Raw genomic sequence first — 16,103 nt, 5'->3', positions numbered from 1 at the left:
CAGGATGAAGACATTTAATATAACGCAAGTTCGTGTTCCTTGATCTGTGCAAGCCTGAACTCAATGCCCAAACTCGTCTTGCTGTCGTGCCCAGCCAGCTCTGTGCATGGCCGCCAATATGCGACCATGGTCTCATCACAACCTTGGCAGACACAGAAATCCAATTGGTTGTCGTCTTTCAGCTGATCTGATGATCGCCAACCAGCTATTGCCTCCACTGAAACGGGTCCCTGTAAAGTGTAACTTTAACCTGGCTTGTTACTATTAAAGGCCAGACCACCCGCGAACTCTCGCGTCGTGTCCGTGTCGAACCCCTCTTGATGATACTTATGTGCAACGCTGATGCATCGAGCTGCAAGTCGGAGGCTGGGAGGCGGGACAGTAACATTCGCTCGGCGTTTGCCACAAATTTGACCTGGTCGCATGCATAGCCTGCCAACTCAGAGACCATATGTGACCATAAAGTCTGGACATCTTGCACCAATGCTTCAGTAACAACACACACTCTACCGCCATGGTCGCATGAGGTTGCAGTTGAAGATATATCTATTGTAAGCCCCTATCAAGTGATAATACTACTGTCATGTCTGAGGTTGAATCATAATAATATTCCACCGAATTGTCACTGGCTTCTTGACCTCGCCGCTTTCCTCGCCTTCCTCACTCACTTGTCCTCATGAAGATGGTGTGGTCCACGAGTTCCCGACCTGCTCGGACCTTGCTCATCATCTTCAAGCATGTGCTGCCGTGGTGCTTTGGTCCGGATCACCGTATCATGGTGCAAATGATGAGATGAAGGAAACGCTCCTGGTGTCTTTTCGTCTTGCCGAAGCTGATGATCAGGACTAGCTCGGTATGTTTCAACTCGATCGAATCCAATGTCGTGATTGGGTTGGGTCTCATTCGTCTCGCTTGCGTCCTGAAACAAATCGTGTCGATGAACTGCAGGTGGACTGGCAGGTGCCTTTGTATCGGTTCGAAGTTGATGAATCGAAGGAGGATACACAGGAGCAGAACTGTCATCCTTCAACCGGTGAGGTGCCTTGGTTCGGTATGGTCCTTTTGGATCTTTGGAGAGGTCATGACTGTGGTCAAGCGTTGCGTCGGTGGGTGCAACCGGATCTTGAGCGATTGATCTCTCCCGGGGCTTGCTTCGGCTGCTTGCAGATGAAGTTGAAGACGTGCACTCGGATGAACCTTCGGGAATGCATGGAAGGCTTTCATCGGGTTCCGTATCACAAGTGGTGACCTTGCTGTGCGATCTAGAAGTGCTCAAGGATGTGGTCATTGAAGGTTCGGTCTCATACCCACAGCAACCGCGTCTCCGATGATGTCCATGATTGATGAGTTCGTGTTCGATCTGAATGAGGGTGTCACATGGATAGCAGCAGCCATATAAATTGTCTTCATTACGGGTTCCTTGGATGTTGTAGAGATCGCGAACATCTGAACGCAGTCTGGAGATCAAGATACCATAGACTAGACATGTTAGAGTGGTTGACCTGCAAAGGGACACCTACAAGGCAAGCAGGCAGCAAATGTCAAGCAGGGAACAGAAACTGCCGGGTTCTTCAGAGGCTTCGACTAGTATTCCTCATGTGTATCGACGATTCCTTTCTTGCTGACCCTGAATCTGACATGGCCATTTGGGGGTGAATCATATTCATACTCCCTGTTGACAGCATCACCGTAGCTCTTTTTGGATCGACCGTAAACAATGCAAGGGCAGAAAATTGCTTTCCATAGGACGTTGACTGGGGCGAGATCTTCATCATCGTACAGCCATTGTCCAGCGAACGGCTTCTCCATGGTGTATAGTGAGACGACAAGCGGCGATAAGGGCAAGGAAAAGAATGATGATAATGCAGTGATAAACAAGATTGATGAAGATGATGAAGAGTTTGAGAGGATGGTGATGAGAAGAGTAGGTGTTGAGTGAAAGATGCATGCAAATGGCAGGTGAAAGCACAGTCGCGCTGCTTCCTGGAAACAGTGGTGATGCCTTCCTGAAGACATGGCAAGGTCACAGGAACAAATGAAATGGCAAGAGCTGATCGTGAGCCGCCTCAGTTCCCCAGTTCCTCATTTTCCATCGCCCATCATCCATCTTCATTTATCACTTCAACACAATCATCAATCTCCCCTCCCCACCGTCTTTCATCATCAATCGCCCATCGCCGTTCCTCAACGGACTCTTCATTTCAAGCGGAAATATTGAGCTCCCATTCACAAGCCTGACCCTCAAGCAGAATCATCCATCATCCATCAGCCATCTCGACATCCAAATCCCATCATCTGTCTGCCATCAATCATCACCCTTCATCAACAGAACCATCATTTTCCAAGCGGAATGTCAAGTTGGCAGTCACAAATTGCAGCCCGCAGTTGCTGGCCAAGCTTCTCGAGCTCAGATCTCGATATACTGACTTTAGCTGCACTGGAACCATGTTGCCATGATTCACAACCAAGCTGACAACCCTGATTCATCATCTAACAATAGACAAAAGCCACCACTATTCGAGCGATGAAGCTGAGTTCCCGCTGGAAAACATCACCGGAGGTTAATGGTAAGTCAGCGCCATCTCCACGACCAAATTCCGGGTTGATTGAGTATGAAGCTTGGTGATAGACGCTCGTGCAGAGGATGGAAACGAGGGTGATGACGAAGCTACTGAACCGTTATAGACACTACGACCACGTTGCAAGCATCAATGTACTGTTTCATCTTTTGTTGCTAGGAGTTTACTGATGAGACCCAGACATACCCCTCCGATTGCTCACCATGGCCAACACGACTGGCCTCCCCAAAGATGACTCCTTGTAAATAAGCGGCTGAGGCAAGCGGGCCGAGAATACTTCTTCATTGACCCGGCTTAGCTAAATCTTGACTGATCAGAGCATCAATTTGCCCTTCGAAACATCTCAAGGGTCTTCGAGCAGGTGATATTTCGGCCATGGTTAGGCACTATGTATGTCTGTTCTGCCACCATCGATTCGTATATTGACAGTCAAAGACTGCTTTACAACCTTGGACAAGGTATCAACACTGGCCCAGTCCATGTGGCACGCCGGTGTTGTTTGCAGTTGAAACCTGTGACTGAGATCTTATATCAGCACAGAGAACTTAGCACGCCGAGGGCAACGGAGAAAGCTTTCTTTCATTACTCGTTCTTGAAGCTGAGCATGTCTGCGGTGACGCTGCTGCCCATGTAGAGGAGAAGAAGCCCAATGCGGCGCGCTATTCGAATATTGTCACTGTTGCCAATCTACAGCGGGGGCCAACAAGCCTCTTCACAGGACCAAGGCCACCTTCGTTCGACCCTCCGATATCCTCGCCCCTTGAGTTGTCACTGATCCTATCCGGACATCGCTGCAGAGTCGCTTTCTTTCAGTCCTGCTTCCACCATTCACCTTTCTCAGTAGGTTCTATGTCTATCATACCAGACCGCCTGGCTAACTGACGATACAGATCGTGCGGCTTTTGCCAACGCCATGTGAGACCAACTAAACCAATTTGTTGACAGGTAGCAAATCTGCTCAGAGGTACTGTCCGGTTTGTCACCAGGACCGCTACTGATGAGATGCAGCCACACTTCGTTGTCCGACCGTGTCCGACTGCGACTGACCTTGCGGTCATAACGAAGAGGACTGCCCATGGATCAGCAGGAAGGCGAGTAGGGCGACAACGCTGCAGCAAGCAACCAGCTAAAATATTTCCAGTCTCAGAAGCGGCATGCATTCACCTTTCCAAGCATGTCGATGCCATGCAAGCCTGCTAGTAGGTACTGCCCCCAACTTTCGATGTCGCTGGAGAATTTACTGACTAGGTGCTGACATACCATGACCTACTACGACTCGTCTTTGGTCAGTGGCGGATTTAACTACTTACAGATTGACAGGCGACCCTCGATGATGCTTCTGAATCAAACATCTACTGTAGCTAAGCCCGCCATATGTGAGTGACAGCATCAGTTCCTTGCCCAGAAACATGTCCTTCGGAAAGCATGTCTGATAATGAGATCAGGTGCTTGACTCCTGACGACAAGCTTCCTACGGACTCAGTGTGGCTCGAATGCAGAGAACTATCATCGTGAGTGCTCATAGGAGCATACGAAGAAGACCGCACTCATATACTCTCAGCAACCCTTTGGTGTCTGGACATCAACTGCGTTGATAGAAGGAGTACAAATGACAAACAACACTCAGCACTAATCAGCCCAGACAACTGCCATGTGCTTCTCGCCGCCTGCTCAAACATCTTCCATCTACTGAAGAGTGCTGACGACAACCTGGACTCAATGGTAATCCAGGGATGTTGCCATCGAGCTTGGGCTTCTCTTGACATGTGGATTGACATTCAACAGATATGCCAGATACACACCAATTCTCTAGATCCATCGACTTGCCTCAGACTGACACCACACAGGAGGATCGATACCAATTTGGAGCTTAGGATACTTGTAGAGCACGGAGCAGTGACTACTCTCATGCACCTTTCGAGAAGCTCCCGATTTCTGGGCTCCGGAGTGCTACTAGAGGTGAGTCAGAGTCAGCGCAATTCAGCACTAACAGCCCAGGGAATCACCTATGCTCTTCGCCGACTTGTGCAACTTGCTCAGCCTCTATAAATGCTCGGTCTCAATTGCCGAAGAGTGTTGATGATGCCTAGATACCATTGTGATCGATGAAGAGGCGGCCTCCACAGCTCTATCACTCGGACCTTTACGCATACTGACCTTACGATCAACGTCCAACCGCGGCGCCGGACACGCTCCTCAACCCCTTTGCCGTTGGATAGCCTCGACAGAGCATTAGTGGTATATTGAAGGGACCCACGACGATGGGTATCGGCTTCAAGTTTGCATTGCCTGTGTAACACCGAGCAACGACGGCGAACACACTCTCTGCGTGCTTTGAATGATGCTGATGGTTCCTAGACACGATGGCAACCGGTGAGGATGCCGCTTCCACGACTCTATCGCTCGGGCAAACAATAATATCGACTTGACAACTGACATCCGATCGCTATGCCAGATGCTCCTTGCCATTTCACCCCGTCGAGTAGCCACCAACAGGCACTGAGAGTCAGTCGAAGGACATAATGACCGGCATTGATCTTGAGCTCATGGTCCTCGTACAGTAACAAGCCACGCCCCTGTCTCGTACCCTGTGATTGCCTCGAAGAGTATTGATGTGCCTACATATGTTAAAAAACTCTGACACTTGATCGCAGATGCCGACTTCATCGTTTACGTCTGGCCGCTGTACCAGAAGCTCCCCATTCCCGAACCCTCGAATAGCGCCCAAGAGGCACCAAGGGCAAGCAGTTTGGGACACTGACTGCGTATATAGTTACGCTGACGTCAAGCATAGGTCAAGTTAAATAGCGTCGCGTCTCGATACCAAGCTCAGTCTTCCCATCTGCGTATTGGGTTCTGTCAACTCCTCCAATATTCATGGAGCTGAAGATCCCACCGAGTCCGCGCTGTTCGGGTCAAGCGACGATGTCTTCTACACTTTACGACGTTCTGGTTGCCGCATAGAGCTGAAGAACGCTGACTGAGGGCCGAGATACGATGTCAGTAGGCCAAGGTCGAGCTGATCGCTTTGTGTCTCAAGCTATAACCCTCCGTCTTTCCGTCTGCGCTGATGGGATCTTGTCACCTTTCTCCGGACCTTGCCAGATGCATCGGCAACAGGTACAAGCGCTCGTTGCGGTTCCAATTACGACTGACGTGGAACTTCGCAAGTCGAGCCATGTCTCCAGTCATTGGATCGATCAGCATCTGATGACGCTGACAGATACTCCGAAATGCTTCCCGCAGGCTGCCTCATGCAACGTTAAAGGGCACCTGAGGGCTCGCATTTGCTGCATCGAACCCATCTCGGTGAGCAGTCATCCACCATTCAGCGCTGGCCATTGTGGTGAGGACGCCCGGGCTCTTCAATTTCATTCGCAGGTTCTCTCCCATTCTTAGGCCACTTCATCTTGGACAGGCCGAAAGTACTGGTTGGATATGTAGGTACGAAGTTGATACAAGAACGACACGGCCTTCGAGACGAGACAGATTTGGAGGGCAGCCATTTCCGCCCGCTCCAATTTCCGATACGATACAGGTCAAAACACCACGTTTGGCATGCATTGCTTCCAATTTGATGTTTCAAACATAAACTTCAGCAAATCTCTGCATATTCGCGCTGATCATTCAGGCGAGTTTATGCGCTGACAAGTTTACAGGTCTTGCTCCTATTTGCTGATAAGGGCCCAACTGAAAGTGCTGATTGCATTCTAGACATCGACACATCGAAACGGCTGGCTTCAAATCGACGAAGAAATTGAAGACGTCAGTATCCCGGCACTTACGACTACCTTCAACGACACAAAAATGCACTCGATTGACATCAACTTGCATGATGCTCTCGTTGTGGCACTGATCTCAAATTAGACCAATATTTGTGGGCATAAAACACCCTGACAGGGATCACTACAGGTCAGCGTCTCCCACTCAGGAGAGACTTGATTGTCACCACTTATTCGTATCAAGCGCAAATCCGAATACAGTGGTTCAATCAACTGCCGTCCTGCCACTAAGCGTCACCGTCGTCATCGGCTGAAGCGACTGTATCACCATCGAACCTTCAAAAGTGGCAATAGAAACAATGAAAATTCCAGCTTCAGGTCCGTTTTTGGTAAGGAAAAACGGCAACAACATCAGTGGCAGCAGACACAGTACAATGACAGCGCCACTGAGCACCCGCTGAACTCAAGTCTAGAACTCTTCTTATCCCATTCCTTGGCAATGGAAGCTAATGCAGGGACCCCAGCAAATGCAGAGACCAGGTTCTGGACTTTAACTGAAGAACTCACTTGCACTGAGGGGAACTTGCATTGGGATGATTTCGCATCTGGTACGTAAATCTGAATTGACTGTGATATCGGATCTATTATACGCGGAGATTGGGATTAATTGTGATCAAGTTATCGGATCCTTATACGCGGGTTCCTTGCTAGACACGGACACGATTCCGAGTGCGATAAAAATACACGGAACTCCAAAACACAAGTGGATGCTGTGCCGTGATTGAAACACAACGAATACGCACAAGGACCGAGCCATGGAAATCGAATTCGATCGTGGCGATATACATATCAATAAGATTTTGTGGAAAGCTTCTTTATTCAGGGCAGGAATTCTGTGGCTTCAACTCCCGCGGTTCGAAGCCAAACCTGGTGCCTGTTCCTGGCTGACTCCTGAGGGATCAACGGTGACCACTGTCATGTGTGAAGTCATGCCAGATGATATTGACAGCCCACTGACCAAATCATCAGTTTGGAGGCGTGACATGGACGACATGATAGACAGTTAGACACAAGATCACGGCATCTCGGCTGCCAAGAAGAACAATCTTTCTTGGCTTTGCGGAGAGAATACTCTTATGGCACGGCTTGAATGAAGCTACAATTGGCGAGTCAGTGCCAAGAGCCGGCGATTAACCCATGTTGGTGGCGCCGGCGCTCAGAATTAGCATTAGGATGCGGGTAAATCACTAGATAAACTTGAGCCATTTTTGAAGGGATGGAGGTGTTATTCGTGGGAATCGATCTGGAGACATGCAGCCGTGCCACATGGGATCTGGATCTAGGTCATGAAGGCCTGACTTGAGGTTTTTGTTATCTGCGGGGGAATTCGGCTGCAAGTTCAGTAAAGTCCAGTCAAGTGCGCAAGGTGGGCAGTGCAGTTTTTGTGCATGTCTTTTGTGCATCTCAACTGTGAGCAGACGCGTGTTATGCATCAGACGGACCAAACCTTCATTGGTGATGCCATGATTCGATTGAATGGTGATGGTCCTGGAGCAATCTAGAGCGTAGCAATGGCCTAGCTGATGGGGGCCACTAGAGCCGGGGACCCCCGCTGGACCTAGCTCGTTTAGCTGGGAGCTCCCACCAGGCCCAAAGGCGGCAAGCCCATTGTTAGCGCACCCGCTTCGGGCCCAAGCGTTGAAATGTGCAGGGGGCTTGGTTCATCTTGGATTAGTTAGGGGTTCCCTCTGTCATGTCTCTGTCACTTGTGCTCCCGTTCTCCTCTCCTACGTCTTTCGTGGAAGTCAGTCGAGCGAGTGAGTTCGTTCGATCAGTGGCGTTGCGTTGCGTTGAGAAAGAACTCATATACAAGGTTCCTTCTCTTGGGCCCCATCACTCTCCCTTGCTTCGACCGTCTTCTTCTTCTCATCGCAATCTCGTCTCTTTGGGAGATCCTCTTTGATTCTCTTCTATTTTCTTGGCTTTATTACTTGACCCATCATAACCAATCCAAGCGTTCCATCACCGAACGGACTTGAACGAACCGACGATCCAAACATCCATGTTCTGAAGACCTGCACTCCTTGCCGATTGAGGATTGTCTCTTGCATCTACATTCATTCGACATTTCTACATCTACATCCAACCGCGCAGAGTCCCAACCTAGGTTTCACTCAAGTATGTACCAGCCGTTGGTGTCACTGTCACACCAGCCATAGCCACGCGTCCACTAACCGCGATAGCTTTCAATTCATCCAATCCTTCAATACTTCAATCAATCCGACAATTTGACAACTCGATCCTCAACTCGTCATGCCTTCAAACTACGAAAAACTCTCCCGCCCGAGCGGCGAGACAAACCTCACAATCCCCGAGAAAGCTGCCACAAATGCGACCGTGACCGAGACCCCTCGCATCAGTACAACATCTACACCCCAAACAGACAAGCTCAACCCTTTCGACACCGACATCGAAGCCATGGTCACAACACGAACATCAGACTCATGCATGCACAAAACATCGAGCACCCCCCTGGCCAGAAAGACCGACTGCCAAGTTTGGCCTGGAAAAGATCACTGGAAGCAACAGGCCAAGGCCGCAAAGGCAAAGAACCGCTGCACCTGCATGGCCAAGCTCAGCCAACGCAATCGATGGATCGTCAAGGGTTTGATCATCTTTCTCGTCGTCGGCATCGCTGTCGGTGTTGGATTTGGTGTCAGCAAGCCCCTCAACGCTCCCATATGGGGAGACAAGGACGACAAGTAAACTTGTCTGCAGACAATATTTCGACCTTGCCCTGCATCGACAAGAAATCGACTTGTTCGTTGGCAGGGATTTGTTTCAGGACTTTGTTATCGCTAGCGCGCTGATTTCCTTTCATGAACGGCGTTGTGGTGTCATTTGAGTTGGCATTTCTTAGGAGTGATGGATTACAGAACATGGGTCTTATTTTATTGGGGGTAGACCAAGACTAAACTAGAGTCTAGAATAAAGTCTCGACGGTGGCCGTCATTTCATCGCACAAACTGAGGTTGTCGCATCACACGTGAATACACACCAATCCCCTGCATCTCCACCAGATCTTCAGGAACAATAGCTGCGGCCCGTTGGTCAGTGGGGAACGGAAAGATGCAGATTTGTGAGAAATCACTCTTGATTTGGAAATGGCAGCAAGGAAATAGCCAGTCGAGGTTGGAGATGCTGATGGAGGGGATCCACAGGTACCCGAAGCATCCGATGGGGAATGTACAAAAGATATAACCGCCGCCGCCGCCACTGCATTTATTCTATGGTAATTTCGAGTATCTACCTGAGGTAATATGCATATGTGGTGGAGTCTCTCAACTCGTGTTCCTGTCTTTCTGCATCCACCATTAGAGAGTTTCGGTGTCTCTGTCGCATACGTTGTCTCGTTGCTATGCAGACTGATACCATCCAGGCTAGAACAATGAGCCTGAGAAGGACAAAGCAAGCCGAGGTGTGCATTTTGAAGGTTGTTTGTGTGTTCAGTTGATGGACGGGGAGAACAGAGCGTATTAATAGCGACAAATGGGTGCTGTTCTCTGTTCAATAACAGTCACTGTTCTTTGCCATCACTGCTTGCCAGTTACTCTGCATCATAGTGTTCTATGTTTGTTCACCACAAAGGATGCTGTAGACGAACAATTCACTGTTCAGCACACAATGAAGACAAAGAAGTGAATCATTCGCACACATAAGAAGCATCTTAAAAACCTTCTGCATCACATCCTCCCCTAACACACAAGATGACCAACTCTTACCTCCCGGCTTCCTTCACAGAATTCCTCTCCTGGCCTGTTCGCCGAGACGATGCGCCCGAGTTCAAAAGCGACCGGATCCTCACCATGGGTATTGTCGGGGGCATCATTCTTCTCTTTATCGTACCGCCTACCTGGTATTTCATCGCCAGGACCATTCGACTCCGTCGGGCGAGGGCTAAGGGTAAAGATGTTGAGCAGGGTGCACAGAGTCAGAGACAGTGAACAGGAATAGCACGCAGGTAGTTCACTCAAAGGTGCTGGTTCGCCCCAAGGAGCATCTGCATGAAAACTCAGCCAAACAGTCATCAGAGCACCACCTACTCAGCGCTATATAACTACTCCCCTCCCCATCACTTCACCATCATCACTCATCAACACATCACCACAATGACCAACTCTAACCTCTCAGCTTCCCTCACCCTCGTCCGCCGCAATGAGGTCGGAGAACTTCCCGATCACAAGACCACCTATCTCATTCTTGGCATCTGCTCTGGTGTCTGGCTCTGCATTGTTCTTACTTGGTACGTTGTGAAATGCTGCCGGAAGAGAAAACTCAAAGATGCTGAGCAGGGTCCTGAGCCGTCAACAGTCGAGGCTGGTCCTCGCTGACGGTGAGTAGTAAACGCAGGTCGTTTAGCTTTTTGATGAGTAGATGAAAAGAATAGATTTATTCACTGAACCTTTGTCCAGTCGTGAAGTCATGTAAAACTCCAACAGACTGTCTGTAAACTCTTGTGATGAATCATTGTTTGAACCCTTACACACAAGCTCAAAGTCAAGAGCCACATCAAAAGGTGTATATTGGAATACATGTTCCAACGCCGCGGTATCATAGGTATACACCGACAGTGACCGGAACAGCGTTGGCAGGGCTGGGGTCTTTGTCGGCTGTAGGTTCCAATCCAGACGCCATGGACAACATTAATGCTGCCTGTCTGTGACTGTTCCCAAGTACCTGCTCGACGAACAGCGTTGGCCAAACAGGCCATCAGATCACATCATTTGGAGAGCGTCCAGAACACTCCTCTGTTCCTTGGCCAAGAAGTACAAGTGAACAAGGCTGTTCTCACCTACAGAACTTTCAATATAAGCCATATCCCCCCTTAGGCTTGAGAAAAGGTTTGTGTATGCACTGAATCACAGCCTCGCACGATAATGCGCCCAAGGCACATCATGAAACCATCACCAGAGATGCACCCAATGATCCTACCTTTCATCAGTATCATCATCTCCTTCAACCTCGCCCTCGGAATCATCATGTACTACTTCGTCCGCCGCAAACGACACCTTCCCGATGACGAAGCAATCGAGCTCACCGAGATCAAGCCAAATGCTGACCGAGGCATGCTGGTCGAAATTATCTCCATCTATCGAGACGGCATCGAAATCTACACAAGAGACAAATCACCCGCCAGTCAACGTCTGTATTACCATCCTTCACTCCAGGACCCCGAGCAGGCTCACATGCACCTCCACGACGTCCCAATACCCCCCAAAAGATCAATGCAAGATTTACGAAGAGAATTGTCCGTAGGACTACGTTTGGTACAGCGATATCACAACAAATAAACAATAATCAACACGACTGCATGGTCACAGATCCCACCAGCATCAACACGTCAATACCCTCGGACACATCATTCATCTACATCTAGCATACACCAATACGATTAACAGTCGATTGTATCTCTCAAATACTTCAATAGCCCGCCGTGACCACCGACCGGTAAAGCTGGCCACATTAATGCGGTCCTGCGCCAATACCCATGTTTATCTATCCCAGAGGTGAATCCTGACCCCTTCCGTAATTTGCCCTAGTAATCTCAAGTTTGAAGAAAAGGAGACGATCCAGTTGTGTTGTATGTAATGACAAAGGAAATTGTTTGCTTGCGATTCTCGCGTCGCATGTCGTTATGTTGTCAGGTTCAACATTTACTCGTAAATCGGTCGACTACACGGACTGATACAAAAGGAGCGGCTCGCCGACGTTTTCGATTTCGGGGATCGTGCATTTCAAGTCGAACGCTTTGGATAGGACAATTTTGAAGATCTGTCCAGTTAGCACACTGTACTCTCCGAGAACCAGGAACGGTCACTACCTTTTGCACGTTGATGCTGTGACTTGTACTCGAGAAAATTAATGCAGCTCTCATGGCTTTAGCAAACCGTCTCGCCTGTTGTCGTCAGTCATGTCCCTCCGGGGGCTCCTAGCGGAGGGCTCTTCCTCGCTGCGCTCGTACCTGATTTGAGATTTCTTCTTGGTCTTGGGGAGGAAAGTTGACAAAGTGATCGTACTTTGTACCGACGAGAATCGGAATGGCCGTCTTGTTGAACCCTCGTCCCTGCCGATACCACTCCTTGATGCTATTCAATGTGCTCTTGCGAGTAAGATCAAACATGAAGAGGATAGCGACAGCGTCGTTGCACACAAGAGGCAGCATGTTGACAAACTCTCGTTGACCACCGAGATCCCAAATCGAAAAGGTGATTTCTGTGTTACGGATGGAAATTGTCTTTTCCATGAAATTGACACCTAGCGTTTGGATATAGTCCTCATCCCAGCTTCCCTCGACGTACTTGACCATCAACGAGGTCTTGCCGATCTGTGCATCACCAACCATTCCGACCTTGATGACAACATGGTTTCGACCGTTGGATGATGGCTCACCGGAACTCTGTCGATAGTCGTTGTAGGCTTGATGTGCGGGGTTGGACAAGCCACTGGCCGGGCGGGAAATTGGTGGTGCGGTTTGGACGGGAGGAGTATATCTGGTGGAAGGGTCTTCTTGTCGTGGACTTTGAGCTAGCCCTTGATCGAGGGATGTGCTTTGCTGATGATGGAACCCATTCGGGTGGGGAGATTCTTCGATGCCTCCGAGAGTCTCATCTTGACCCGGCGGTGGCAGTGGGACCTCATGGGGAGGTGAACTCATGATGTGTTCCATGGTTGCAGGTTCGGCCGGAGCCGAAGGAATCGTGTAGTCGTCCAGCGTGAAGGTGTGACGGGTATCGTGGTGAACGGTGTCGAAAGGGTGACGGTGAAACAGTCGAGTCGGATGATGCGAGCGATGAACGAAAGAAATTGGTAGAGAACGTGGTCGGAGAGAGTGACAGAAGAAAAGATCAGCTTGTCGACAGCATCAAGCTAGTTGACAAGTGATGATATCGTGATGCGCAGCGGGGAGGTCAAGACGAGGCAGCTGAAAGGTGGCGGAGTCGAAAAGCCACCAGAGTGAAACCGTGAGACAAGCCGTTTAGCGTTGAGACCTCGGCGGCAGAAATTAATCGCGTTCACACACTTTTTTTCTTCTAGACCAGAGATCGGGCGATGCGTTTTGTTGGAGCAGGGAGTTTGCGCTGACGTTTGTAGAGGATGATGGTGGGAGCCTCTTGTTTAGGCCAGAAGCGGGACGGAATTTCAAGGCACCGGGTTTGCAGCTGGTACAGGCCCAAAGTGGAGGGATGGATTCTAACAGCACAACAGGGGATGTGGTATTTGAGATGAAATGTTCTGAAAATAGTCCATTTGACTTAATTTCGAGATAAACTTTGCTAGGCCATGCTTATGCGTGAAATGTTGTGATGATGATGGTGGTGTTTTAGCGTAGCGCAGCGCGTCAACGCGTTTGGACAAGTAATTGGTTGGGATTTGGTGTATGGCTAGCTGAGATTGCGCAATAACTGCGTCTGATCTGACTGTCCACCATCTGAATAGAACGTCAACATTTGTAATGTAAATAGCAGCCATGTTATTGTAGCAGAAGATGTATGGTAGTATCAGTACGGTAGTATGCAAGACAGCTGGCAGCTAAACAACCAGGTAAACAGATGATTCAAACCCCACGTTGACATATCTCCGATTGGACCAGTGCTTCCTCATGTCTTGTTAATTGACGGCCAAATTCTTGTGCCTTAATTGCAATTGCATTCCACACTCAGATACCGTGCAGAGTAGAATTGCTGTAGAATTGCTGTAGAATTGCTGCTGCAATGAACTTCATGATGCTGACTAAGTCGGCTTCCCTCCGATCCACTCGGCCCATCTCCGCATGATGCCGACAAAGCTTGAACTCTGATATCACCATCCGCATCATCACAATGGCCTCAATTTCTCGGTCTCTACGCGCCGCAGCCCCTCTGGCTAGGGGTATTGTGCCCCGCGCAGCTATCCGCACGCCAATCCGAGCATTCTCCTCCACCAAACTGAGTATGTGCCCGACCTGGATCGCTGCAATGACGACACTAACCAAGCAGGCCTCGCTAGAAGATACACCAAGGACCACGAATGGATTGATCTCTCGGCAGACAAGAAGCACGGCTTCGTTGGAATCTCCGAATACGCCGCCGAACAACTCGGAGATGTCGTCTACGTCGAACTACCCGAGGCTGGAACATGGGTCGAGCAAGGCGATGCTGTCGGAGCTGTCGAGTCTGTCAAGTCTGCAAGCGACATCAACGCTCCTGTTCGTCTACGAGTCCTACAAGTCAACGACAACCTCGAGGAGAAGCCTTCAACTATCAACAAGGTCCCCGAGGACGACAGCGCCGGAGGTGGTTGGATCGCAAAGGTCGAGGTGGATGAGGAGGGTGCGAAACAATTTGAGAAACTATTGGATGCCGAGGCCTACAAGACTTTTGCTGGAGCTGAATAGAATACAAGGGTATTGATCTGCCGTACAGTCCCCGACTGCCATGACGCTACTTGACTGTCTCCGGGACTTGTCGGAGCCTAGTGATCTCATCAAGAATACTACCGCCTCCCCGTTCAACCAATGCATTCGCCAACTTTCTCCCAAACTTGTCTGCCTCTTCATGTGTCTTGACAGGTTCTGTTATGTCAGAGTCAACGCCGTGGTCACCCCGAAGATTGACGACCGTAGCCTTCATATGTAACTTGTCGTCAACCCATTTGGTCTCAACACCAATAGGCACGCTGCAGCCACCCTCAAGTGCCCTCATGAGTGCTCGCTCGGCCTCGCAAGCAAGAGCTGTCTGTTCGTTCTCGATCGTCTTGAGCAACCGAATCACCTCTTCGTCATCCGCTCGGCACTCAACTCCCAGCGCTCCTTGACCAACAGCATGAAGAATACCGCCATTGTCAGACTCCAGAAACTGTGTAATGTGGTCTCCGAGATCCATCCGCTGGAGACCTGCCGCGGCCAGAATGATGCCGGTCAAATCGGGATCCTCCTCAAGCTTGCGTAGACGAGTCTGGATGTTTCCTCGGTGATCCTTAAACTTGAGCGTCGGGTAACGTCGAATCAATTGAGCAATTCGCCGAACGCTGCTAGTACCAATGATGCTCCCGTCCGGCAGATCGGCCAGAGTCTTCCAGCCGTGCTTGTCCTGCAATTCCTTCTTGATCACGAGTGTATCTCTCGGGTCCTCGCGGGACGTGACACATCCGAGAACGCAACCCTCGGGGAGAACCGTCGGCATGTCTTTGAGCGAATGAACAACAATGTCGAGCTCCTTGTTGACGAGCTTCTCCTCTAGCTGAGAAGTCCAGAGACCCTTTCCGCCAAAGTTGTAGAGCGCTGTGTTTTGATCACGATCGCCAGTCGTTGTCATGCTGTGGATGTTGAATTCATGATCGGGAAAGTTCTTCTTGAGCGCATCGACGACGATTTGGGTCTGGGCGAGTGCAAGAGGCGACTTTCGCGTGCCGACGTTGACAACGCCTTTGCTCTGAGATTCGGCCATGATTCTTGATTGACGAGTGTAGGATGACGACTCGTACCATGGAGGGGCAAGCTCTTTTCCTCCAACGATGGTGGGGCAATTGTACAGTGCGGGGTATAACACTGTAGCAGTGGATAACTTCATGATGTAAATGTGGATGTTGTGATCGTGATCTCGATGATCCGATTATATAGCCGGGTTCTAGTTATAGTCAACCTTTGATAACCGTAAAAGTAGCATTAAATAACCTTGCTAGCACGCATGGACATGAGCATGCGCTACACGAGAGTAACGGGCGCGAGTGCCGGCCTTGAGCAACGCTTTGACATGTACGTAGC

General features: G+C 49.7%; 9 protein-coding genes across 10 annotated transcripts; 4 read left to right on the top strand and 5 right to left on the bottom strand.

Annotated features, from left to right (window-relative positions):
* Window positions 1–664: 664 nt before the first annotated feature.
* Window positions 665–1,288, bottom strand: FOIG_04784 (uncharacterized protein; the record flags this gene model as incomplete). Its single annotated transcript, XM_031203096.1, has 1 exon — window positions 665–1,288. One exon carries the CDS (start codon window positions 1,286–1,288, stop codon window positions 665–667), a length of 624 nt encoding a protein of 207 aa, XP_031066675.1.
* Window positions 1,289–1,584: 296 nt separating this feature from the next.
* FOIG_04783 (uncharacterized protein) lies at window positions 1,585–2,076 on the bottom strand (the record flags this gene model as incomplete). Its single annotated transcript, XM_031203095.1, has 1 exon — window positions 1,585–2,076. Exon 1 carries the CDS (start codon window positions 2,014–2,016, stop codon window positions 1,585–1,587), a length of 432 nt encoding a protein of 143 aa, XP_031066674.1. The 5' UTR covers window positions 2,017–2,076.
* A 1,110-nt stretch (window positions 2,077–3,186) lies between these two features.
* Window positions 3,187–4,143, bottom strand: FOIG_04782 (uncharacterized protein). Its single transcript, XM_031203094.1, has one exon. It carries the CDS (start codon window positions 3,737–3,739, stop codon window positions 3,389–3,391), a length of 351 nt encoding a protein of 116 aa, XP_031066673.1. The 5' UTR covers window positions 3,740–4,143; the 3' UTR covers window positions 3,187–3,388.
* Window positions 4,144–8,049: 3,906 nt separating this feature from the next.
* Window positions 8,050–10,043, top strand: FOIG_04781 (uncharacterized protein). The gene is made up of 2 exons (XM_031203093.1): window positions 8,050–8,479; window positions 8,545–10,043. Exon 2 carries the CDS (start codon window positions 8,615–8,617, stop codon window positions 9,065–9,067), a length of 453 nt encoding a protein of 150 aa, XP_031066672.1. The 5' UTR covers window positions 8,050–8,479; window positions 8,545–8,614; the 3' UTR covers window positions 9,068–10,043.
* Window positions 10,044–10,068: 25 nt separating this feature from the next.
* On the top strand, window positions 10,069–10,692 carry FOIG_04780 (uncharacterized protein; the record flags this gene model as incomplete). Its single annotated transcript, XM_031203092.1, has 2 exons — window positions 10,069–10,291; window positions 10,493–10,692. The coding sequence occupies 2 exons, from the start codon at window positions 10,069–10,071 to the stop codon at window positions 10,690–10,692; spliced, it is 423 nt and encodes a 140-aa protein (XP_031066671.1).
* A 564-nt stretch (window positions 10,693–11,256) lies between these two features.
* FOIG_04779 (uncharacterized protein) lies at window positions 11,257–11,652 on the top strand (the record flags this gene model as incomplete). The annotated part of the gene is made up of 1 exon (XM_031203091.1): window positions 11,257–11,652. The coding sequence occupies one exon, from the start codon at window positions 11,257–11,259 to the stop codon at window positions 11,650–11,652; it is 396 nt and encodes a 131-aa protein (XP_031066670.1).
* Window positions 11,632–13,729, bottom strand: FOIG_04778 (rab family, other). 2 transcript variants are annotated; one of them, XM_031203089.1, is made up of 3 exons: window positions 12,324–13,729; window positions 12,183–12,257; window positions 11,632–12,133 (listed from the first exon to the last, which is right to left on the bottom strand). In XM_031203089.1, exons 1-3 carry the CDS (start codon window positions 13,026–13,028, stop codon window positions 12,035–12,037), a joined length of 879 nt encoding a protein of 292 aa, XP_031066668.1. In that variant the 5' UTR covers window positions 13,029–13,729; the 3' UTR covers window positions 11,632–12,034. The 2 variants fall into 2 exon arrangements, with proteins under 2 accessions (XP_031066668.1, XP_031066669.1); XM_031203090.1 differs by having other exon boundaries at window positions 12,183–13,729.
* Window positions 13,730–14,181: 452 nt separating this feature from the next.
* Window positions 14,182–14,735, top strand: FOIG_04777 (glycine cleavage system H protein; the record flags this gene model as incomplete). Its single annotated transcript, XM_031203088.1, has 2 exons — window positions 14,182–14,290; window positions 14,338–14,735. The coding sequence occupies 2 exons, from the start codon at window positions 14,182–14,184 to the stop codon at window positions 14,733–14,735; spliced, it is 507 nt and encodes a 168-aa protein (XP_031066667.1).
* Window positions 14,736–14,781: 46 nt separating this feature from the next.
* Window positions 14,782–15,786, bottom strand: FOIG_04776 (porphobilinogen deaminase; the record flags this gene model as incomplete). The annotated part of the gene is made up of 1 exon (XM_031203087.1): window positions 14,782–15,786. One exon carries the CDS (start codon window positions 15,784–15,786, stop codon window positions 14,782–14,784), a length of 1,005 nt encoding a protein of 334 aa, XP_031066666.1.
* Between the last annotated feature and the right edge of the window lie 317 nt (window positions 15,787–16,103).

The sequence above is a fragment of the Fusarium odoratissimum genome (genome assembly GCF_000260195.1).
Source record: "Fusarium odoratissimum NRRL 54006 unplaced genomic scaffold supercont1.6, whole genome shotgun sequence".
Lineage (NCBI taxonomy): Eukaryota > Fungi > Ascomycota > Sordariomycetes > Hypocreales > Nectriaceae > Fusarium > Fusarium odoratissimum.
The sequence above is the reverse complement of the archived record's forward strand: the minus strand, read 5'-3'. Positions and strand labels throughout refer to the sequence as shown.

Coding starts and splice junctions, on each gene's coding strand:
- FOIG_04782 (XM_031203094.1), bottom strand. CDS start 3,739: ATGCATGCCGCTTCTGAGACTGGAAATATTTTAGCTGGTTGCTTGCTG.
- FOIG_04781 (XM_031203093.1), top strand. CDS start 8,615: ATGCCTTCAAACTACGAAAAACTCTCCCGCCCGAGCGGCGAGACAAAC.
- FOIG_04778 (XM_031203089.1), bottom strand. CDS start 13,028: ATGGAACACATCATGAGTTCACCTCCCCATGAGGTCCCACTGCCACCG. Junction 12,258..12,323: donor AAGAAGAAATCTCAAATCAG/GTACGAGCGCAG, acceptor TGACGACAACAG/GCGAGACGGTTTGCTAAAGC. Junction 12,134..12,182: donor ACAGCATCAACGTGCAAAAG/GTAGTGACCGTT, acceptor CTAACTGGACAG/ATCTTCAAAATTGTCCTATC.